The 24,093-nt window shown below is 42.7% G+C and overlaps 2 protein-coding genes across 2 annotated transcripts in view; both read left to right on the forward strand.

The window, feature by feature from the left end:
- The first annotated feature begins 2,877 nt into the window (after positions 1–2,877).
- On the forward strand, positions 2,878–9,569 carry hpf1 (histone PARylation factor 1). The gene is made up of 8 exons (XM_080452902.1): positions 2,878–2,953; positions 4,771–4,933; positions 5,162–5,348; positions 6,124–6,222; positions 6,386–6,536; positions 6,876–6,963; positions 7,699–7,871; positions 9,242–9,569. The coding sequence occupies exons 1-8, from the start codon at positions 2,915–2,917 to the stop codon at positions 9,374–9,376; spliced, it is 1,035 nt and encodes a 344-aa protein (XP_080309028.1). The 5' UTR covers positions 2,878–2,914; the 3' UTR covers positions 9,377–9,569.
- Positions 9,570–12,139: 2,570 nt separating this feature from the next.
- The window catches only part of ank2a (ankyrin 2a, neuronal), a gene marked incomplete at both ends in the record, with an annotated part of 127,080 nt that continues 115,126 nt past the window's right edge, over positions 12,140–24,093 (forward strand). The window contains one exon of the mRNA XM_080441730.1: positions 12,140–12,274. Coding sequence (XP_080297856.1) covers positions 12,140–12,274 — 135 coding nt within the window. The remainder of the gene's footprint in view (positions 12,275–24,093) is intronic.

Consider the following 24,093-nt stretch of genomic DNA (forward strand, 5'->3'; position numbering starts at 1 on the left):
CTGAAGCTGAGTGAGGGTGACCCGCCAGCGCGCCCGTCCTGAAGGGAAGGGTCCAATCCGTGCTCTCTCTCCCTTCCCAGGATCCGCCCATGCTGCTGAGGCCTAGCGGAGCGGCCTGGAGCAAGGCATCCTGGGATGCCAGCCGACCGGAAGGGAAGGTGCGGAGAGGAGAGAGGGATGGATGGATGGGTGGATGGATTGGGAGGAATTAGACAGGGTAACAGGACACCAGGATACAGGGAGAGGAGGTAGACAAGAGAGGAAAAGAAGGACTGATGGAAGGAAAGGTTGGATGAGGCAATGTAAAGATGGCAGAGTATGGGGAGGGAGGGGGGGGGGGGACAGGGAGAGGTAGATGGTAAAAGAGGAGAGGGGTGAATTAAGGGAAAGACGAGAGCGGACATTAGCCAGACCACTACATACAACATTCCGGCATGACCTCTGTTAAGCAATCACACAATCGGAAAAACACACACACACACACACACACACACACACACACACACACACACACACACACACACACACACACACACACACACACACACACACACACACACACACACACACACACACACACACACACACACACACACACACACACACACACACACACACACACACACGACACGTGTGTGTGCAGGACCAAGTCAGCGTAGTCAAGTAAATCGCAGAGCCGAATAGCGTAGAAAAAAACAAGAGACCAGGCCACCGGGCCTTCATGTGCATCAGATGCCTATAAGGAGGAGAATTTCGTGCAGTGTGCACACGGAAACATTTACAGGACAGGATGAACGAGTGTGATAATAATCCACTGCAGCAATTCCCTTCCCGCTGTGTAGCTGCAGGAACAGTAGTAGCTGTTTCCAGGGTGTGGTAGTTCTCTCTGCCAAGCTTCCAGCTTCTTGCTCACACATACGCAGGCACACACACACACATTTGTTAGATGAATAGTCCTTGACAGGGAGCGTAGGAGAACACGATGTCTTGTCTCTGCTGCAAGAGAGGGAGAGAGGAAGGCCTCATCAGCACACCTACCTGTACCAGTCTGCCTGCTGCTGCCGCTGTCTGTACCGGTTTGTACAGTACAGTATGTGTGTCCTCTACTGCGCTGAGACTGAGCAGACGCGTGCTTGACGAAGGCAGACAGAGAGCGAGAGAGAGAGAGAGAGAGAGAGAGAGAGAGAGAGAGAGAGAGAGAGAGAGAGAGAGAGAGAGAGAGAGAGAGAGAGAGGAGGGGGGACAGAGGGACAGTAGATAGTGGAGGTTAGAGAAAGATAAGCCACAGGGGGAGAGAGAGAGAGAGAGAGAGAATGAGAGATGGGGATAAAAAGGAGGATGGAGGCTTGTTGCCTGCTGATGCTATGGAAGTGGTCCTGTGCACAGCATCCTCTGTGTCATGGCAGCCTCCTCTTCCATCAGCCAATTGTGGCACCGGCTGTCAGTGGTGGCTCCACCCACTGCAGATGATGAGGAGAAAGAGGCCAGCAGAGGGCGAACTTAGACAGTGAGAACATTTTAGAAGTTAGTGCTGAGGTGGAGCATAATCGGGTTACTTTGTGTGCAATTAAACGATTAAATTAACCTTACCACCAACATTTTTTAAAGGCAGGGTAAGTGATAATTTTTGATCAAAACAAAAGGTTTTTTATTAAAAGGTTAAAGCAAGCTCTATATTCTGATGTGTGTTTGTTCAGTAACAGAGGTCTCCCCATCTGTCCAGCTCTTTAATAAACTGAAAATACATTTTCAGGTGAGTTGCCAATTTCAGCCAATCAGGAGAGAATACCCATTAGTCAGCTTCAATGTTATAGTGTTCCAGTTCCAATTTTGTCTCCTGTCATTTTGTCTAATAATATATATATATATTATATGATATATCCCATGCTGTGAATAAAATATATTCACAGCATGGCATTCAATTTGCGGCCATAGGTATCCTTACAATGTTGTGCAAATAATTTAATGATTTGCTCAAATGTGTCCATGTGTCTCAGACAATCAGATTAGGCCTGTACAGGTACATATCATCAATCCAATTGCAAATTGGCATGAAGCAAATTACATTTCAGTTTTTATTAGTCTTGGGGGTATCAGGAGAACTGAACTCTTGAGAGAAATTGGCCCATTTTGGGGGATAACTGGGGTTTACATCCCCGGTTTACATTTGAAAACCCATTTCTTAATCACGCATTCACTGTTGCAGCATGTTGAGGTCAACGGTACAATTTGCACTATAAGTTAGAAGTTTATTACATGAGGATTTATGTGTATGTGTGTATGTGTGTGTATGTGTGTGTGTGTGTGTGTGTGTGTGTGTGTGTGTGTGTGTGTGTGTGTGTGTGTGTGTGTGTGTGTGTGTGTGTGTGTGTGTGTGTGTGTGTGTGTGTGTGTGTGTGTGTGTGTGTGTGTGTGAGGCAGATAACTGATAGGACATTATAATGAAGACCAAGACAACCGGGGTTTATGGGTAACATACAGTAAAAGTTATACATAACCTTATCCTTAAATCCTTATACAGTATGTCATAGTGGTAGTTGACAGTTATTTGAAGTCAAATGCACTTTTTAAATCAGGTTATTTGAATACTGCTTTGCCGCCTATGCACACACTGGAATTTTCTTTTGGACAAGCCATAACACCATTCAGATTAAACGGCCTGCTGCGTCAAAAAATAAATAAATACAAATAAAATGCTTTTTGTTTTGGCCTAATCTCCCAAAACAGATTCTGGTAACAGCAAAAAACAAAGGGGGGGGGGGGGGGGATTTATTTTTGGCTTTGACCCCCCTGTGCCAGGGGCTGCAGTTACCACCTCGAGCCACCGGTGGTCAGTGATGTCCTTGTGTATGCGACACATTATGCTCTTCCGGCCGGCAGAAGAAGACGGTGACGGACAGACAAGAGGAAGAATATGACAGGGCGCGCGAAAAGAAAATCAAAATCTATCCAGGTAACGTTACTTTAAACCACTTTCTACACAGATATACGTCTTATGTATGGCTTTATCGCTCGCGGTCTGTTGTGTTGGTGCAAAGCTCATGTGTAACGAACGCTGTGGAAGTAACAGTTTCTGTGTGCTGAGTGGTTAAGAGAACAACATGGCAGCAACACTGTTAACACAGCTGCCGCAGCTGCTTGTCTGATCCTACCGACCGTTACGAGTTCTTTCATTTGTTTTACTATTATTACACTTACACACACTGATGTCACAATAGCCTTGCATCAAAACTATCATGGATGTATTTTTTATCGATTTTCACATTTGCATATCTATGATCGTCTTGGGCTTTACCCCCCAATTGTCACTGAATATCCTCCCGTAAAGTCCGTATTTCTCCGAACACGTACAAATGCAAAATATAAGGTGCTTACCAGGTAGCCCCGGATGTTAACTCAGCATTCGGAATCTTTGTGCACTGTATTAGTCCGTATATTTTTCAATAGATATGTGTTTTAATCCCGTCTGTGCCTGAACGCCGTTTTCCCCCTCGTTTACTTCCTGTTTACATTGAGTGTAATTCCGGCTTTCACCGGATGCGCCCCGCCACTACCGCCCATTGAGGAATACAGGGAACTTCCGACAGAATCTGACACAGACGTGATTAAAACACAGATCTATTGAAAAATACGGACTAATGCAGTGCACACTGGTTTCGAATGTCGAGTTAACATCAGGTGCTACATGGTCAGTGCTTTATATGTTTTGTTTGTACAAATACGGAGAATTACGGGCTTTCCGCGCGCATGTCCAGTGACCATTGGGGTGTAAAGCCCAAGACTATCACAGATATGAAAGTAAAAGTCAGACAGGCTAAAATACATCTATGATAGATACATGTCACACAATGTACTTACTTACTCACAGCGTGGATACTGTAGTTATGAAGACCATGTGTCCTTGGTGTATCATTTAACATAAGGGTAGATATATGTAATGCTTATATACACCCCGGTGTACAACGGTGTCGCTCGCCGAAAATAGCCGATCCACAACGCCTTGCGGTTGCGACGTGTTTTGTAAATTTGGACCTGAAAATGTCCAACTGCTTTATTGTGACAAAAATATCCAACATTAAGCATAAGTAGCCATTTACTAATGACTGAGTTGTTTTGTTTGTGTGAATGACATGTCATTGTATTTATGGCTTGTTTTTAACCAACATGAAGTCCATGATAGTCCACATGTACTAACAACTTGGTTTCACGAAAACACATTTGTTACGTTTGTCGAATAATAACAAGTATAGTAAATTAGTAACTCATGCTGATTTATATTCAATTTCAGTGTTTTAATACTTAAATCATCATGCTTTGTGAGCTGTTTAATAAACCATTTTTAAATGCAAAACACACGCAGTGCATGTTTCATAAATTCAAACAAAACTTAAGAATCCAGGGTAGTAAGTACAGAACATGAACAACATTGACCTTTTTTATAATAACTCAAATACACATAACATTCAAACAACTCTAGTTTGATCAGGGCCAAAATAGCCATTCATTAAAGATTTTTAAATGCAAAACACTCAAGACACTTTCTGCAGACTTATTTAGGCCATGCTACTTTCTTTCCCTCTTTAAACTTGCCATTAAAAGCCATACCTGATGATCAGTGTGTCAATCTGTATTTTGCTATCTAAGTTTAAACCTTTCTCAGCCCTTTACACCCCCTTGTCTCCTGCAAACACCCATTACTGGTCATATGGATTTTAGTGGCTAAGTTAATTCACAATGATCGAGCCTTTTCACTCTTCATATGTTGTTCAGGAGTCGAAGAAACCCTGTCTGGATGGACCTGCAGAAGCATCTTTGGCTGAGGTGGATTCGGACCTACGCGACGAGATCGCACAACTATACAAGCTTCAAATGCCAGAGGATCTCTATCATTTCTGGGAATTCTGCAAAGAGCTTTGTCCAGATAACCCCAGGGGTATGCTCTTGTCACTCAACCATCTAAAGTAGTGTTCATCATAATGTGGATACTAGTGCACGGCACGCAGCTGTTATCTACTCCGTTTTATCTATTCAAACTAAATGGCCTCTTTGAGGATATTAAAGTTTTCATCTCTCCACTCATGTCAGTGATTTACCAGCCAAAGAAAAGTGTGAAAAGTAGAAGGCTATGTAACTTATGCACCGTTATGTTATGTTTCTGTAGATGCGCTGATGAACACACTGGGTTTGCGGTTAGTCGGTCCATTTGATATTTTGGCAGGAGCTCACAAAAGCTCCCAGAACCCTCAGCCCAACTACCACCTGCACTGGAGGTACTTCTACGACCCGCCGGAGTTCCAGACCATACTACAGGGCAATGTGGAGACCGAGCATCACATGGGCTATTATAGGTATGGGAAACAAAACTCTGTACTCTTGACTGTTTTGCCAAGATGTTTAAATTATCAAGGACGAACTCAAATGAACTAACCTTCATTAAAGGGGAATTTAACTTTAAAACATTTCTTGAGACACATCTCACATCTTCTGTGGCTTTTATGTGCACCCAGACAGTTTTCATGTTGCTTGAGTCAATATTTAGATAATATGAAATTAATTTGAGCACACCACCCCATCCTATATCAGCCCATTCAACATCTTCTTTTCTAATGAATGTCTCGACCTACATTATTCTGACTTTGGACAGATGTTTTGCACCTTTGATATTGGTGTCCTTTACAACTGAAGTAAGTTAAGTAAACTAAGTTAAATAAATAGAAAACCGTAACCACTAAATATATGTAATTACTTTAACACTCAAAGCTAACTAATTTATAATACTACTGGTTATAGAACAGTCAATGGACTGGCAAGAATGTTTTTTTTATCGTTGATGAGTCACCTTTATAGCGAGGTATAACTTTTAAGAATTGTGCAATCATAGAATGAGCAACCTGAGCATGGGTCCTGCAACTTTGCACGATCCTTACAAGTTATACGTTTTTAAAAAGGTGACTAATCAGCGATAAAAAATATATAAAATACAATACCAATTGGTATTATTGAAGGGGAGAAATAATTGACTGAAATTATTACTGAACTTTTTGTGAGGAGTTTATTATGTGATATGACTTTGTATAGCATGAGTTCTAATTGTTTTCTTCCTGAAATCCATTGTTACTACAGAGACACTCCAGACGCTCTTCCTTCATTCGTGGGTGAAAATGAAGCCAAGAAAGGCTGCACTATAACACAGATGGGAGACAATATATTTGCTGCAGTCCAGTGAGTAAATTATATAAATAAATACATTTATGGATTCAGATACAGCTTTTGTAGATGGGCTACTGATGAAAGTAGTACAGAGGATGATTGTACAATGTAATAAGTGCTCTTTTTGTCTCATTCGTCTTACTTAATATGTCTTTGTGTACTCTATCTCCAACAGGCTGTACTTGTTAAGGAAGAGGAAAGCGAGAGGCAGGACCACAGGAGGAGAAGATTTGGGGAGCTTGGAGGCTAAATTAAAAAGCAGGGTGGAGGATCTGGGCTTCAGTCTAGAGCAAAAGACCAAAGTCATGAAGCAAAGGGACAAAAAGGTAGATTTTACCATGGAACAACATGTCCGTTCCAGGCCTCCCATATGGTAGATGCTCATTGTTCACCAAACATCTGCCTTTTGGAACGTGGACATGCTTCTTAACCATATGGGCTGTCTGGGTGGATCAGTGGGCCAAGGGCACATGTTCTCAAATTACTATTATTATTTTGATTCTGTCTCAGGACCACAGTTCACACTCTGATGCAACAGAGAAAAGAAAAAAAGTAGTGGTTGGATGCAGTTGAGAGTCATCTTTTTACTGTATGTCATTTCAATTTGATAAAATTGTAGCTTCCAGTTCACACTGACCAGCTGGGGATCTTGTGTCACACCTCAGGTTAACACAAAGACGTTCCATGCTGCCGGCATCGTTGTGCCTGTAGACAAAAATGATGTGGGATATCGAGAGATACCAGAAACAGATGGTGAGACCTAAACCCTGGTGTTCGTTTTGGTGTCTCTGCTATAAGTTCTTTCTTTTTTCATGTATAATTCTCTTCTGGATGTTTCTGTTGCTTTAACGTTTTACTTCGAAAGGAAATATGATATGACGTTAACCTCTGTAAAATATATAAAATACGCCTCTGTGTCATTTTAGTTGCTATATTTCGCTGTTGTCGGGCATAAACCTCCCATCTCCATATTCTAACTTTTTGTGTTTTACTTGATCACACTACAGCGTTGCACAAAAGCATCAAAAATAGCAGATCTCAAGCTTGTAGATCTGAAAAGTAACAGTTTTGGACAAATGCGGTTTCCACCTGACAGAGACGAGATATAGCAACATAATAATTTTTTCTTTTTTTTCTGTTTTCAGAAAACATAGGTAGGATTTAGAACAAGTTTTTAGAATCGGACTCAGTTCTAAATGGGTTAATACAGGCAATGTTCATGCACTTTGAAGAATGCTTGTAATAACGTATTCAGTCACCAGTATAGCAATTGATTGTATGACGGCAGGCTAGGTGTTCAAATTTGTGCATGTCACTATTTTCTATCTATGACAGAATGTGATGTTTTTAGCTGTATACACATAATTTACAGCACTGCGCAATTGCCATAGCATCAGTTAATCTTTTTAAGATTATAATGTGCTGTAATATCTGACAATTAAGCTACTGAAGTTTCAAACATGTTCCTTTCTTGCCCTGCTTGTCTAGCTGGTCTCAAGAGGATCTGCAAGGCCATTGCTGAAGCACGAAATGATGAGGAGCGGATGAAGGCCTTCGGACCCCTACAGGAAATAATAACTTTTGTTCAATTTGCCAATGACGAGTGTGACTATGGCATGGGTTTTGAGCTAGGAATAGACCTCTTCTGCTACGGCTCCCACGTATGTCAAAAAATCAAAAATGCACACACATTCACAGGTTCAGAGGTTTAGATGCATTGTGCCCATGGCGTTTCTCTCACCACACTCGCACAGATACAGTTATGCACAATGTATTATACTATTACTCACATGAACCCTAGCATCTCTTTTCTCAGCATGTCATAATTGCGAACGCGGAAGGAGGCGCGGCAAGTGGAGCTTACTATGTAACTCTGCCTGGGTTGTGTGTGTCTCCGTGTGTGTCTCCGTCTGTGTCTCTGTGTTCACGCTCTCATTGGCTGCATGCACCCATGTGACTCACGCTCTCACACACACACTGTCAATGTTCTCTCTCCATCACGGTGAAATAACACGGATTACAAGTCCGTAAATACACAATATTTTCGAGCTGCGTTCGCTTCCAGCGTTCGCGCGTCTTACTTGTAGGTGATCTACAAGCTCACAACGCATCGTGTTGTGAGCTTGTACATCAGCAATTTTCAGCGTAGAGAGCTGGTGTAGAGGGGAAAAAGGAGGGGACCATACACAGACCCTTGGGGTCAATGAAGTATATACAGTGTAGGCCTGTTTAAGTGGTTTAACACATTGAGTGCCAAAAACAGCCCTGGCCGTTTTTCATAATCCAACCATTGAGTGCCAAAAACGTATTTTCAAAAAAAGAAAATCCTTTTATTTTCTTCACAGCATCAGGAGATATCATTTTTCGAAGATTTAGACTCCCATCCACTTCCTGGTTACCTTATTACTTTAAAAGCCTGTATCTCGGCTCCTGTGTACTTTTCTTTTTTACTATGTATTTTTGACTATTTTCAACTGGCTGCAACTATGGAACGGATTACCGAATGTTAATTGTTAATGTTAATTTTTTTCTCCCGATTTTACGAGACCCCTGTGTGTGTAATGAGGGGATCACCGTGAGGACGGTGATCACTGAAATTTTTGTGACTACTTGAAAAAGGTGCAAAAATGGTTAAAAACAGCCTGTACCCTTTTTTTAAAAAACCTCTGGCACTCAATGTGTTGACTCACGTCTCAGCAGATTGTTCTCATACTGAAGACAGACAGTACTGTCTCACAGGGAAGAAACTGCTTTAATGTAGAGTCTCTTTGTGGGGAGCGCTGCATAATTACAGTGTTTACACCGTTCAATTTCAACTGGGGACCTGTTGCAAGTGTTGCATGTCCTACTTTCCCATTCTCTGCTCTCATTTTACTAAATGAAAATAAAACAATTTAAAAAATAATATTCGATAGAACAATCATTAAGAAAATAAGGGACAGTTGCAGCCCTAAAAACTAACAGAAACAAATATTGAAAAGAAAATGCTACCTGCTTATTCAATCAGTTTTTCCCCTCCTGTTCTCCATAGTACTTCTACAAGGTGATCAGACAGCTGCTGCCCATGGCATACAGTTTGTTGAAAAGGCACCTGTTTGGGGAAATCCTGGAAGCTCATCTCTCCAGTCGCTCGCACGACAACTTGGATCAACTCTCTGCCCAGTGAAAGTACCAAGAAGTAAATTGTAATTGTAGTTCTCATAAGCTCTTTCCAAACGTGTGTTGTTGTTTTTGTTTTTTTTACTTTCATGTTTCTTGGTGCTCTCGCCGCTGCTGTTATAAATTGGTACCAACAGAGTTACGTCCCGTCCCGTTTGTGAAAGTTTCATGTTTAATAAAGTATTAATTTTATATTTTTACATATCTTTTTAATTTGTGTCTTTGGAGAAATTCATTATGCCACTGCTATAATCTTCAATTATTACACCTGGAGATTATTTTGGTATAGTTCCGATGTAGAAAGCATTACAAAATGCCTCTATATGTACATTAAGACAATGAGTACTGGGTCATTTTCATTACATTTATTTGAAATATGCATTCATGTTTTTGCGTGCAGATTTTGAGGGGCATGTTTTCTGTAATCGGTAAACATGCTTTTGAAGACAGAAACATTGTGCCTTTTTACTTATCATACATGGCACAGTGGTGTACTGTATACTATCATGTTGTACAGCTCAGTAAAGATAGAGGGCAGTGTTGAATGTCATAAATCATCAGCACCATTATCTCTTGAACTCATTCTGTGAGGGATGAATGTGTCACTGTAGCCATCTCAAATACACAGAGGGATAAAGGTGGCTATTAACCTTTCTCAGGGAACAATCATTTATTGTGGCTGCAACGATTGTGGTCAGAGGCGCTATTTCAGAAAAAAGTTGAGGGTGGCAAAAAAGTGACTTAAAAATGGCAATAATGGAAGATCTCCAAGCTCTCAACACGTCCCGATGGGATGTGTTGTGAGCTTGTAGATCTATTTTTGCAATGAAAAAAAAAATACAACATGCATTTTTTTATGTTTACCTATAATGACGTCTAAAATAGGGACGCCAGGTTGAAAGTGGTTCATCAATGTATGTTGAAGGACCAGAACACGTGTCTATAATATCTGTATCATGTCACATGTAGATGGGTGGGTTAAAGGTTTAATGACATTCACTTTTACACCACATTCAAAGTCTTTGTCCTGGTCCTTCAAAAGTGTACAAAAAGTTTTAAGTGAAAATTCCATTCCAGTGATCAATGGCAGGTGTTTTTCTCCCACATTTCTAAAGCCTTTTCAACTGCAATGAAAAAAGAAATCTTTGCCTGCGGGTGTCGCTGGTGAGGGATTTTGCCTGTCAATCATCGCCTCTGCTCCGCCCCCCCCAAAGGAAAGGATAGGGGAGGGGAGGGGCAAGGAGGAGAGTGGGCGGGATTATTCGACAGTGACCTCACTGTCGAAGGGCCAAGCTCAGATTACTTTTCAGCCTGATTATTCAGAAAACCCCAGACCACAGAAAATCCACTGAATGTTCTAAGTTCAGTTTTTTTGGGTGTAATTGAGGTCATAAAACCCCAAATAAAACATTGAAAATAAAAAAATGAATGTCATAGAACCTTTAAGAGGTGAGTGGATAAAATGTGGATAAAATACATTTTAGTTTCAATGTGAATGCTTGGGGGTGACTATTGCCATCTCACAAGGACCCCAAAAGACACCCCATGTGGTCATGCCAGGACTGGGCCTTAAAAGCAGGGCCATACGTTTGTAAAGTCTATGCTGTGGCTATTCCTGTCTAATGGGGACACCATAGAGTTATAATATGGGGTGCATGGGAAGGTGTCAGGGGAGGACATTCTCAGTCACTGCACTAGTGACTCCCACAGGTTGGTCACGCTGCCTGTTTAGCAGAGAGTGGAGCTGCCTGGGAGGGATGGCGTATTCCTCTGCATGTGTGACACCCTCCCCGTGAAACTCCAAACTGTTGTAGGTGAAAAGAAGCAGCTGGTAACTTAATGTGTTAGGGTTAGATAAGGAGACAAGGTTATCTACACCCTCCCCAGACCAACAGGGACCATACACATGGGATGATGGGGGGAAATCGCAAGACTGAATTGGGGAGGGGGTGGGGAAGACTCATGAAAAGGGGAAAGAAAGGGCTTTTTTCTCTCTTTTTCTTGAACGAATTTCACAATTATTCTGGAGGAAAGTTGGGGCATTATAATAACTAATGACATTGCTCCAAAATTGCCAGTGGACTTCTATTTTGGTGCAGAAGCTATCAGATTGAAGCAGTTCTGTTTTCATTTCAGTGGTATAGGCTACTCATCTTCTGTCAGCATAATCCTCTACTCGTGTGTGTTTAATCTACTGTAGGCTATCCGTATTATTATCATTACCCAGTGGGGGGGACAATACCGAGCCCCATCCAAAATGTGTGCGTCACTGACCAGGCCTTAAAAATATATCATTGTCTTGGTTTAGTCCTATATCTTGGTTTGATCCTATCACGCATAACTTCGCCGTCAACAACACTGCAGCCTATAGGCATTTATCCAAACCTCGGAACAGCAGAGCCTAGACTAGTACTAGTGCTGCAGAGCTTCAAGGTGGGAGGGGAGCTAAACAGAAAACAGGAGGAGGAGCGCACTTGATCCTGCGGAGGTTCAGGGGAGAACCGCACCGAGTCGCGCGCTCCCACTCACACTGGAGACAGACAGCATCCCTCCGTTGCATTTGTTTTGCTTTTTTTTTTGTGGTGAAGAATCACCGTTTAGCATAAATACAGAGCGCCGGCTGACGCTGTGTAGAATGATCCCGGGTGCTCCAGAGCCTTGTTGATTGCGAGGCCCAGAGAGAGAAGCCCATCTCGTCCGGGCAAGACGACCCTCCAAAGACCAGCGTATACGTCGCCTCCTCCTCCTCCTCCTCCTCCTCCGCCACAGGATGTCAAGGAGCCCCGAAGACAGTCTCAGCAGGGGCGGCGGCTCCTCTGACCGAGACGTGAAGATGGCCTCTTCCAACAACACATCCCCTGAAGGAGGTGTCCCGCCGCCGCTGCACCAGAGCCGCATACGGCAGGTGGGTTGATGATGATCGTGTACTGTTTGTTGTGTGTTAGAGACCAGTGGTTCCCAAACTGTTTAGCTCGAGACCCAAAAGAGAGATTAGACATTTGCCCGGGACCCAAACTAGTGGAAATAGCAGATCTGCAAGCTCACAACACGTTGCACTGTGAGCATGTATATCGGCTATTTTCACTACTTCTTATATATTTGTTTTCGAATTGATGACATTTCTTAGATTCTTGGTATTCATTTATGAAATTATTTTTGAAAAATGTCTGAATTTGTTTCCAATTATTTCGCTGAAAAAAATCTTCTTAAATAATTAAAACTAAATGTAGGAAATGAAAAAGAAAACACAAATGGGTCCCCGACCCACTGTTTGGGAAACGGTGGTGTCGACTATGGCCCAACTCTGCTGTCTGCATTGGACAGGACCAGTCAGCCGTGGAACGAGTGGCCCAAACACCTGCCGATGGATGCTGCTGCTGCGCACCCTCTCGCTGTCCTCATAAGAGGCGTTGTCCTGGTTACCACATGATAGGATGCTCTGCAAAATAGAAGAAGCAGCGGACAGAGCTTTTGGGCAGTTTAAGTGCTTCATATTTCGTTAACAGATTGAGACTTTAGATCAAGGCAATGGCAGTCTAGGACAATAAATGATTAATGTATTATTATGCGGCTGCCAGTTAAAAATCTGTTTGGAAATGATTCTTGCCGTCAAAATAAACACCAGGCCCAGACTGTCTGACAAGCTCATTGTAGGCTGTAGCCCCGTTTGTAGGCTGCAGTAAGGGATGGCATGTTTGCACCTTATTAGACAGACCTGTGTAGACGACATAATGTAAAGTTCTGTTGTACCTTCTGTTAGAGAGCATTATAGGCTACTTGCCATGAGCAAAGTTCCATTTATCTGAACTGGTAGGCAGTGGCTGACGTTGCATGTTCTACATGAAAAGGGAAACGGTCATCTCCTTATTTTGTGAAATCGTATAAAATGAATACTTTTATATTATGATCCTGGTTTGAAATGTGCATATCTCTATTCCAGTAGATTAGCAGTGTTTTGACCACTCACACACACACACACACACACACACACACACACACACACACACACACACGCACACACACACACGCACACGCACGCACCCACACACCCACACATACACAGACCTATACCATCACCCAGCACACACATGAAAACAAACACGTGCATATACTCATACATGTGTACTGTATGTATGTGACTCATGCATGTTAATGTGTGTGTGAGCAACAGTTACTCCCGAGTGTTTTGTATGTAAGAGGTGGAGAGAGGCAGGATGTTATGTACATGTTGACTTTTATCCTGGTTGGCTATTACTGTTTGCTTGTAAATCACTGTGCAGTGAGATCATGATTATACCTGACATCATTCAGATCTATCCTCTCCTGTCCTCCATCCACACAAACAATAAGCTAATTTACATTTGAGCAGTAGCAGTACAGTAGTCTATTGATGTTACACATGAAGTATTTACTGATTAATAGAAATAATGGGACAGTATTGTGGTGTTTATTCAAAAGCATTACACTAGAATAAAAACAAGTGTGCAAAACAAGTTGGTATACCTACCTATTGAGCCCCCCTATTAATTCATAATGCATGTTTACCAGATTAAGAATGTATTTCAGGACTGCGTAACATTGCATGCATTTTTAATGTATAGGCTGCTTAATAGTGTGTAGCCTACATGTTGTGTAGGTAACACGTTACAAGTGTTGCTTTTGAGAGTTGGTTGTCCCTGTAAGCAGTGAAAGAGAACCTTTGGGATGGTCTACGGTTGTTTCCTGTCTACATGCACTCTCTCAAGCTAATTAGATTCCAGTAATGGACTGCAGAGCTACACACGTGCACGCACACGCACACGCACACACACACACACACACACACACACACACACACACACACACACACACACACACACACACACACACACACACACACACACACACACACACACACACACACACACACAGCCACACACACTTTGTCATTTTGGGTGGAGCCATGATCCTTGGCTACTCTGAAATAAGGTTAAGACTTTTACAGTAATCTGTGTTGAATTACCAAGTGCAACTCTCCCAAAGCAGTTGTGTGTTTGTGCTTGTTACTGATTTAGTGAGCACCTTTTCTATATAGGGAATTTGGATTCATTCATATCTTGGTGAGGGTCTTTTTATGTTTGTTTCAGTACACAGAAACAATGGTTATACAGTGGGCTTGTGTGCATTTGTGTTCAATGTCATGGATATTGAAAGTATGAGAGCAAAGGTGCTTCCACAACATACAGTATTTGACCTAACCTTGGCCTCATCCAACAGGGAGGGACATACATTTCCACTAGACTTCTAACTCTTTGATCTTATTTAGTTGCCTTGTAAAAAGACCAACTCATATCCATGATTCCTGCGATGTCTTCCGTGGATATACAAATAGCTTTTTTTAATACAGTATACTACTACTAACTAACTAGTCCATACCCGGGTATGCTCACACCCCAAGTGCGTGCAGACATAGGACTGCGACTGCAACTAAATCCCATAATCCGTGGAAAAATGCTAATAAACAGTTTAAATTTGGGGAAAGTGAAAAATCTGCTTTGTCAGTCCCTGCATATGCCAATTGTCAGTGCCCATGTGCAGTTTCAGATCGATTGGTCAACCTGCGCACAGACACACAGACAGGGGCGGAAACATAATCTCTGGCGGCCTTGCAGAGATAACCATGCCAGTTTTACTTGACCTCAAGCAAACCTGCCATCTTGCACTGCAATATGTATGCATTGCATACTGTATCTTAGAATAGGCATCTTAGAATAGGCAGAGATCAGCTTCAGTCATACTGCTGTGTCATGTCTCATGACCTGACCCTATGTGATCCTATGAGTTTAGGTCAATGTCCCTACATAATATGAATCAAAATGATCCATGTGGGTCAAATGAATCAACACTGAGGATTTTACTGTGCATTATCAGGTTATTTTTTTATAGAAAAAGTTCATGTCTATCTTAATATACTGTATAGACTTCTCATTCTGAATCTCTTGTCTCTTCTTTGTAGAACAAGGGCACTAGACTTAAGGCTCTAGATCGTCGAATGACAGAAATGTATTTTCAACTGAAAAAAAGTTGTTCATACTAAATGAAATTAGCCTTCAGCAATTACAAAGGTGTCTGTTTCCCAGTGGAATGGCTGTACCCGATGCCACGGCACATTGCCGGCTTGTTTGTGTCAGTCAGTGGCCATTTGTCATGCTCCTTGGAGCTGGTGATAAGTCACGGTGTTCTTTCATCTATCTGATCTGTTCAGAGGTTGCTGTAGACTGTGACCTCACACACCTCTGCCTGTATCATCCACGTTTCCCACAGGCTGATATACTGTAGTCAGGGCTAATTTTGATATGATCAGTGTCTTAGGTTCAATCCATATCTGTGACTTAGGCGTTGAATTGAAAACTATTATCTGGAGTCAAATTCTTTCTAATATTAGATCATGATAACTATGAGATATGCGTTTTGGATTTTTTGATTAGGGTCATGTTTTACATTATTATGTTGATATAGTGTTGATATGTGTGGAATGTATTTAAAAAAACGGTCTTATCGCTGAATAGTACGTATTGTCATATTCAAACTACCTTGCATGACCATGGACTTGACATGACCCAAAAGTGACCCGGTTCTTCAAAAGTTGTGGTTGGGATATTCTTATCCAAGCTATGCCGTACTGCCTCCTAAGCAGTAAAATCCTTAGTGTTTTACGGGTCATTTTGGTTCCATTTATACACTCTTCTGAGATAAATTAAACAGAGGATTTTACTGTGTAGCAGCCGACAGCTTCGCTGCACTACATCCTCGTCCTACTTAGGTGTCTCCTTCCCGCCTTCCCCTTTTCAACTCGTCATCCATCATTCCTCCTCCAGGCCTTCTATCACTCTCTGTCTGCCACCATGTACAGTAGAAGTCTTATACAGTAGGAGTCTTATACTGTAGGAGTCTTATACAGTAGGTTGTCGAATAGGTTTCCTGCTCCACTTGCCTCCTAAGCCTCTCCCACACACACATGTTTGTATTGCTATAGAGCACCGAAGTCTGACGTCTAGAGGCAGTGACAGGTCGCGGCGCTATTTTTTGTGTTGAAATCCCCATAGGGTTAGATCACGTCATATAAGAACTGTGTTCCAAAAATAAACAAATCATCCAGGGTTTCTGTCAGCGGGATGGCTCTGCATCGTTTATGATATATATTCATTCATATTTGATACAGCCTGTTTATGGAGAAAATGTAATTAATTCTGCCTTAAGAGTCTTAAAAACTACACTTCCGGGGTCTGAAATCACTGTCCCTATAGCAGCCGCATTCATGGGAAATGTAGTCTTTGGGTCGTTTGACTCGTTTCTACCGTTTATCGTGTTACTCTTTGAGTAAATTTGTACATTTCCACCTTCAGTCGATGCTTCATATCCATATGAGTAAAATCTGGGATGGTGTGTTTATTTTTCGACACGATCTAAGATTCCCCTATGGGGATTTCAACACAAAACATAACGGCGCGACCCAGGGGGATAGCGCCCTCTAGCGGCAGTGACGTCAGGACTTCGGTGCTCTATACATATGTACTTGTGAGGACATCAACATTTTAAACATGTTCACCCCATAATAGGAATGCTAGGGTTCATTACATGTCATTAAACATTAAAACATCCATTTAACTTGTGAAGACCAGGAAGATTTAGCTCACAATGTCTATTTCTCAAATGATAGTGTACTTGTGGGGACAGCTGGCCCTCACAAGTACACAAACACACCCTCCTTATTCACCTCCTTCCCCCTCACCCCTCACCCTAAGACCCTGACGTAACAGGAGTTAAGGTTTCATTGTAGCTTTGACATTTACGTCTCTCTTTCTGTCTGTCTGTCTGTCTGTCTGTCTGTCTGTCTGTCTGTCTGTCTGTCTGTCTGTCTGTCTGTCTGTCTGTCTGTCTGTCTGTCTGTCTGTCTGTCTGTCTGTCTGTCTGTCTGTCTGTCTGTCTGTCTGTCTGTCTGTCTGTCTGTCTGTCTGTCGCCGCCGACCATCTCCATACGTTCCTCTTCCTCTGTTGGGTGGAGTGTGATGGGATTTGGCAGGAAGGGACTCCTAATGGACTCCTGGCCTTCATTACATTACTTCTGAATAGGCACTGACACACACCCACACACGCACACGCACACGCACACGCACGCGCACACGCACACACACACGAACACGCACACACACACGAACACGCACGCACACACACACACACACAGCTGCTTTCCACTGAATGTTGGGCCAGCTGTTGTTCCTGTGGGCATAATGGTAGCTTGCTAGCTGCACTTAACACACACATGTGCACCACGCACACACGCCCGCCCGCACACACACACACACACACACACACACACACACACACACACACACACACACACACACACACACACACACACAACACACACACACACACACACACACACACACACACACACACACACACAGACACAGACACAGACACGCACGTACACTCAGTACAGTATTCAATAGCTTTATTCACAATGGCTGTTAGAGCACTTTCTCAATATAAATGCTTATTCACAAACCTTTGAGTGGCCACAACTCAACCATACTAACACCATGACTGTAGTCAACGACTTAAAAGGTTGTCCTTAACCAACAATGGTTCCTGTAGAAAGGTGTTGAGAAAGGACGTCCGTGATAGCTACTGTGGGATCACTAAAAGCAGTTGGATCATTAAAGACGGCGCTGTTAAACAACAAAATGGACTGAGCTTCACTTGTTGCTTCTCTTTAGGGCTGCAACTATCCATTTTCATCTTAGCCATTATTCTATTGATTACTTTTTCGATTCATCGAATAATTGATATACGTTCATAAATTGACGCTGAAAAAAATCTTTTTTTTAATAATCAACTACATTGATTTGTCGGATCAACCACTTAAGCCCTATTTTATGCTTCCTCGTGCAATGTTGCAGTAATGTTTTGCTGCAGTAAATGTTCCACCCCTACTTCCCTTGTGATAAGGTCTTTGCCTGGCTGTTGTTTTGATCTGATGAAGAGCCAAGGTCACTCATTAGGCCTTTACTAACTACACTAGCCCTACAGGCTACGTGTAATTTGGTTACAACAAGTGAAAATAGCTGGAACCATAAAGGTTGAACAGGACTTAACTTTACAAATGGCCTCACACTGCCTTCCCAGAGAACCATTAATTATCACCCTCCCCTTTGTTAAATACACCCACAGCAGGTGTTCCACATTCTAAAGAGACACCTCACCACCCTCTTCTTATGCAATAGAGACGCAACAGCAATGTGATATTATCTATGGGTCTCATATAAGTTTCCATACTGTGTAATGGTGATAGGGTTAGGGAGAAAGTAACAGAACTCCTGTCCTGAATCCAGGGTACATGGAATGTCAGCATGGTTATATTTGGGTGCAGATGAAAATGTGACATTTCACAATTTGTACAGTCACTCTTGGTCACCCTGGCGTCCTAATATTTGTTGTAAAGTCCCAGTTTGGTGTAAGAAGCATGTGACAGCAGCACCTGCATAGTCCCACTTTGGCTGCTAGTATAGACTGTTTGAATCTGAACCATGTTATCTACAGCTCTGCATGTTTCTCAACGTCAGGTGCAGGGACCACCAGGGGTCCAAATGGATCCCTGACAGGGGGTCTGTAACTCTAAAATAGTACAAATGGAGCAGAATGGAGCCTTACAGGGTCCTTTTGGTTCCATTTGTACTGTCTCAGAGTTAAATTAACACTGTGAGGAATTTACAGTGTAGAAGTGTCCTTGAGCAAGACTCTTAACCCATAACAGCTACCAACAAGCAGGTTGTTCCTTGCATGGTTTCCTCCACCGTTGGTGTGTGAATTGGTGAATGCGGCGAACGTTCGCCAAAAATAGCCGATCTACTAGCTCACAACGCGTTGCGTTGCAACACGTTGTGAGCTTGTAGATCAGCTATTTGTGGAAGTTGTACTGAATGTGCAGCTCAACAAAAGCTAATTCATCCTAGTGTATGATGGAGGACAATCTCCGCGATACGTTTAATGTGAGCGTTTTTACATCACGTCCCATCCCTATAATGCACATTATAAAGCACTTTGGAGAAATGCACCATTTACTATTATTTGGTATTTTGAGAGAGGAGGATAATTGACATACAGCCTTAGCAAATCAGGCTCCAAAGGTCAGGTGTTTTTGGACTGGGGGCGGTTGGAGACACTTAGATGTTAATTATTCATTATGGCTGCATAACTGTGTTTCCCGTTAGTATAGAGGAAGAGGGATAGATTGAGGAGACATGATTGAAGATCAATGGACTTCTCCGAAACTAGTCAAATCAGCTTGATATAAATACACAGGGAAAATTGGGGACATCCTGCGTTAATTTAACTATGTACTGTAGTACCATAATTATGGACTGTATCTCTTACTTGTGCCTTCACTCTCTCTCCCATCCCACACTTCCTCAATATCATGTCTATCATGTCTGAGCTATCATCATGTCACAGAAACACTTTAGTTTTTACTGTGGTGTTCCTAAAACACACAAATAGACACATTCACACACAAATGCTTTCACAGTGTTTAAGCAGCTGAATGGACTTTGGTTGAATATTGAACTGTTAATGTTTCTTCTACATCTGTGAGTCATAAACTATGTTGTCTCTGTTGAAGTCACCCCCTCGCTTCCTCTCTCTTTCTGTCATTGACAGCATCACAGCTTTGCTGACATGTCTGTGTGCTGCAGTGAATTTTAGGTCATGCACTTCATTATTCATTATACATTCAACTCGGAGGTGCAAGCAGTTTATGCTTTAACACATCGGCCAGGGCTGAAAGATATCCTGACCAGGTCTTTACATTGTAGCATTTGAGCATTGAACTAATGGGATACAAACAAACCTGTGGGGTAGCTGTGTATTCAACAGTACCTTTGTTATCAATGTGGCAACTCAAATGATGAGCAGAAAGAGGATTACCAGTGTCTTTGCGTGTTTACTAGCTTGACTACAAGTCATTTGTAGATCAGGGGTTCCCAAACGTGTCCATGCCAAGGACCCCCAAATAGCCATGGTGCCCCCCGCCCCTTTGTAACATGTAAAAATCACACTGAGCTTTTAGATCAGCTATTTTCACTACTTATCAGAGCCCCATTGACTTCCATTATAAATAAGTTAAAGGAGCACTTTAACCATTTTCAACCTACTGTATATATCAATCTTCATATAATTGGTCCTCGCTGATGCCGATTATAAGATGGTACCATTTCTGTCTATTCGGTCTGTGTCTCAGAGGAGGGCTGGGGACAGTTCAGAATCCTGCCTACCAGTAAAACCATCGGTTAGGTAAGTTGGTAAGTTCAAACAAGATTCCATTTTTTTATTGATGTAAGAACATTAATATTTCAGGTTTCAAGTTCGTAAAACTGTCCATAGCCCACCAATGACACGCAGAGTGAGTAGACAGAAATTGTGCCATTCATATTGATAAAACAAATATCATCGGAGGTACCTTTGTGGCATACTGGCAGTGTGCACAAGAAATTTGGTGGAATTGGCGCTTATCAGTCCAGCAGGTTACTGTCGCTCCTGACACGCACACAGACAGACAGACAGACAGACAGACAGACAGACAGACAGACAGACAGACAGACAGACAGTATGGTAATAGAAATATAATAGAAATAGAATTGTGGTTATTGTGAGTAGTGTTTCTTTTCTGGTGAGCCGTAGACTTCAGTCTCATCTAATTAACAGGAAAGGCCAGGCTGACGTCATGCTCTCCCGAGGGACTAGGCTAGGACTTCAAAGAGATAAAGGGGAGGCCATAATTTAGTATGACAGCTTTTTCAGAGGCAGCAGAGATCATGCTAAGCCTCCTCTCTCATAGAGAAGCAGCGTGTCCTGGTTTCAATAGCAGGGCTTGCCAGGGGAGGACTATACAGTACACTTCCATCGCTGATGCTGTTTAACTGGTTGTGATGATGATACAGTATGACTACTGTATATAAACATGCTTAAATAATTATTTATAGTATGTATGTTTCGTTGGTGTGTGTGTGTGTGTGTGTGTGTGTGTGTGTGTGTGTGTGTGTGTGTGTGTGTGTGTGTGTGTGTGCGTGCGTGCGTGCGTGCGTGCGTGTGTCGGCGTGCGCGTGCGTGCGCGCGCGCGTGCGTGCGTGCGTGCGTGCGTGCGTGCGCGTGTGCGTGCGCGTGTGCGTGTGCGTGTGCGTGCGTGCGTGCGTGCCTGCATGTATGTGCGTGCAACATACAGTACATGCATGTGTGCGTGTGTGTGTGTGTGTGTGTGTGTGTGTGTGTGTGTGTGTGTGTGTGTGTGTGTGTGTGTGTGTGTGTGTGTGTTTATTCATCTGTTTTCCTACTGTAGGTTTACCATATAAGCCCCACCGTAATTAAGTCTGATTTGGTCCTTAAAATGTTATGGAGCTTTATGCAATAAATCAGTGCTTACTCTCAGTCCTTCCAGTTTACTCTGACAGAGGACAGTGAATGCTGTGACGTACTGTAACATACTACCCAAAAGACAAGATGGAAGCAGTTGTTGTTGTGGGATCTGCTCTCTACAGCCTTACCTTTCTGTGGAAGTGGACAGTGCTGTTTATATAATGCAAGTAATGATGGACAAAATGAAAGAAATCATGTAGCTGGTTCTCTCTCTCTCTCTCTCTCTCTCTCTCACTCACTCTCTCACTCACTCTCTCTTGCTTTCTATCCCTCTCTGGGTGCTGTATCACTGTGTGTTTCTCTCTGTCTGTCTGTCTGCCCCCCTTGTTCATTCTCTCAGGACATATCATATGACTGTATGAAGGTTGCATGCCTCATCTCCAGTGTGTCTGTCTTCTCTCTTGTTTCCTTGCTACCCCACCCGTCATCTCTGCTACTGCACGGTGCATCAGTACATCTGGGTGTGGTCCAATCATACTTCTCGACCCTGTCTATTAGATTTGCCTGCGTATAACTTGGTTGTGTGTGTGTGTGTGTGTGTGTGTGTGTGTGTGTGTGTGTGTGTGTGTGTGTGTGTGTGTGTGTGTGTGTGTGTGTGTGTGTGTGTGTGTGTGTGTGTGTGTGTGTGTGTGTGTGTGTGTTTGCGGACGCGTGCACGCTTCTGTGTGTGTGTGAGAGAGAGAGAGAGAGAGAGAGAGAGAGAGAGAGAGAGAGAGAGAGAGAGAGAGAGAGAGAGAGAGAGAGAGAGCGAGAGAGAGAGAGTGTGTGTGTGTGTGGTTGGGTGCGTGTATTTGTGTCTGCTGTATTTGTCTGACCTTTCTTGAGCATTAAGGGGCAGTAAAATGTGAATGTGACATTTAAATCATATCTGTGAGCCAATCCAAGACAATCTATAAAAGCCCTCTGTTTACACTGTGCCACATAACGCTGACAAAATCAAGACGTACACAACAACATCCGGAACCGTGTATATACTGTGACGGTTCCCTGTATAGTAAGATAATGTGATGTCACTCTTAGGTTATATGGTTATGGTTTAAAGTTGCTTTGTATTCATTCCTGTTTCTCATTGGTTCCAATAGGACTTGGGGAGCAGTGAGATGTTGGCAATCAGCCAAATTGGCGTGCACCTGGGCCCGGGTGTCCACGCCCTATAAAAGCCTGCCTCCCCAGTCCTCTTTCTCTCCTTCAGTTCATTTGCTTTAGCTCCTCACCCAACCTACACCTCCTTGTTTCCACCTTATGTTCACACATTCAACACTCGCGCACACACTACACAATCCACTCATGCATACACGCATTACACTACTGACTTTACTGATTTCCACACCTCATCTGTTCATTTATGATCGATTTGTTCCTTTTGATTACTTAAATAAACACAATTTCTTTGTAAACTGCGTCTCCCCTGTATTTTTGGTGTTCCCTGGACCCCCTAGGCCAGGGTCATAACAATACATTTAAGCCATATAATATATATGTCACGTATATATCATTGTGTGACAAATAGCTAAAATAGTGAGCTTGTAGATCTGCTGTTTTTGCTATTTGGTTAAATTTGCCCAAAATAGGGACACCAGGGTTAATGTAGATAACTCCAGTGTAAAAATGGAGCCGTCAGTAACATGGAGTGAAGGATGTATTCCCGCCAGTTCATCCCGCTTTTGCTTTTCACGCTGCATTATAATGCTCTGCCTGTGTATTACTGTTAATGCTCTCTCGGTGCACAATCAATATCCGTGTTTCCGTGTGTGTGTGTGTGTGTGTCACATTGGGGGACTGGTAGCTGAATCAAATCCAATGCAGATCCTCTCATATTACAGGCATCTGGTGCAGGGTTCATCTACAGTTCATAATCAATACTCAGGGAGGGGAAAGAGAGTGCTTCGGCATATAAAAGATTACATTATACGTTTTCTGGGACCATATAGAATCTTTCTTGGATGTGCACATCCTTGCTTTTGTGTCCCTGTGTGTGTGTGTGTGTGTGTGTGTGTGTGTGTGTGTGTGTGTGTGTGTGTGTGTGTGTGTGTGTGTGTGCGTGCGTGTGCGTGTGCGTGAGCGTGAGCGTGAGTGTGTGTGTGTGTGTGTGTTTCTTGAGGCCTCAGATGGAGACTGCAGACCGCTTGCTGTTCCCCACAAACATGTAATTATAGTGGCCAGTTAGAAACCAGCAGCCTCAAACACCTGACTTTTGTTGACACTAGGGCTGGGCAATTAACCAAAAATATATCAAAACCGATATTTAGAACCAATAATCAAAGTTTTTTT

The sequence above is a fragment of the Gymnoscopelus braueri genome (assembly GCF_963280865.1).
Source record: "Gymnoscopelus braueri genome assembly, chromosome: 2".
In the NCBI taxonomy this organism is placed as follows: Eukaryota; Metazoa; Chordata; class Actinopteri; order Myctophiformes; family Myctophidae; genus Gymnoscopelus; species Gymnoscopelus braueri.

Excerpts from the sequence above, each read along its gene's own strand:
- hpf1 (XM_080452902.1), top strand. The coding sequence starts at position 2,915 with ATGACAGGGCGCGCGAAAAGAAAATCAAAATCTATCCAG. Across the intron at positions 5,349-6,123 it reads CATCACATGGGCTATTATAG|AGACACTCCAGACGCTCTTC; the intron begins GTATGGGAAACA and ends TTGTTACTACAG. Across the intron at positions 6,964-7,698 it reads AGAGATACCAGAAACAGATG|CTGGTCTCAAGAGGATCTGC; the intron begins GTGAGACCTAAA and ends CTGCTTGTCTAG.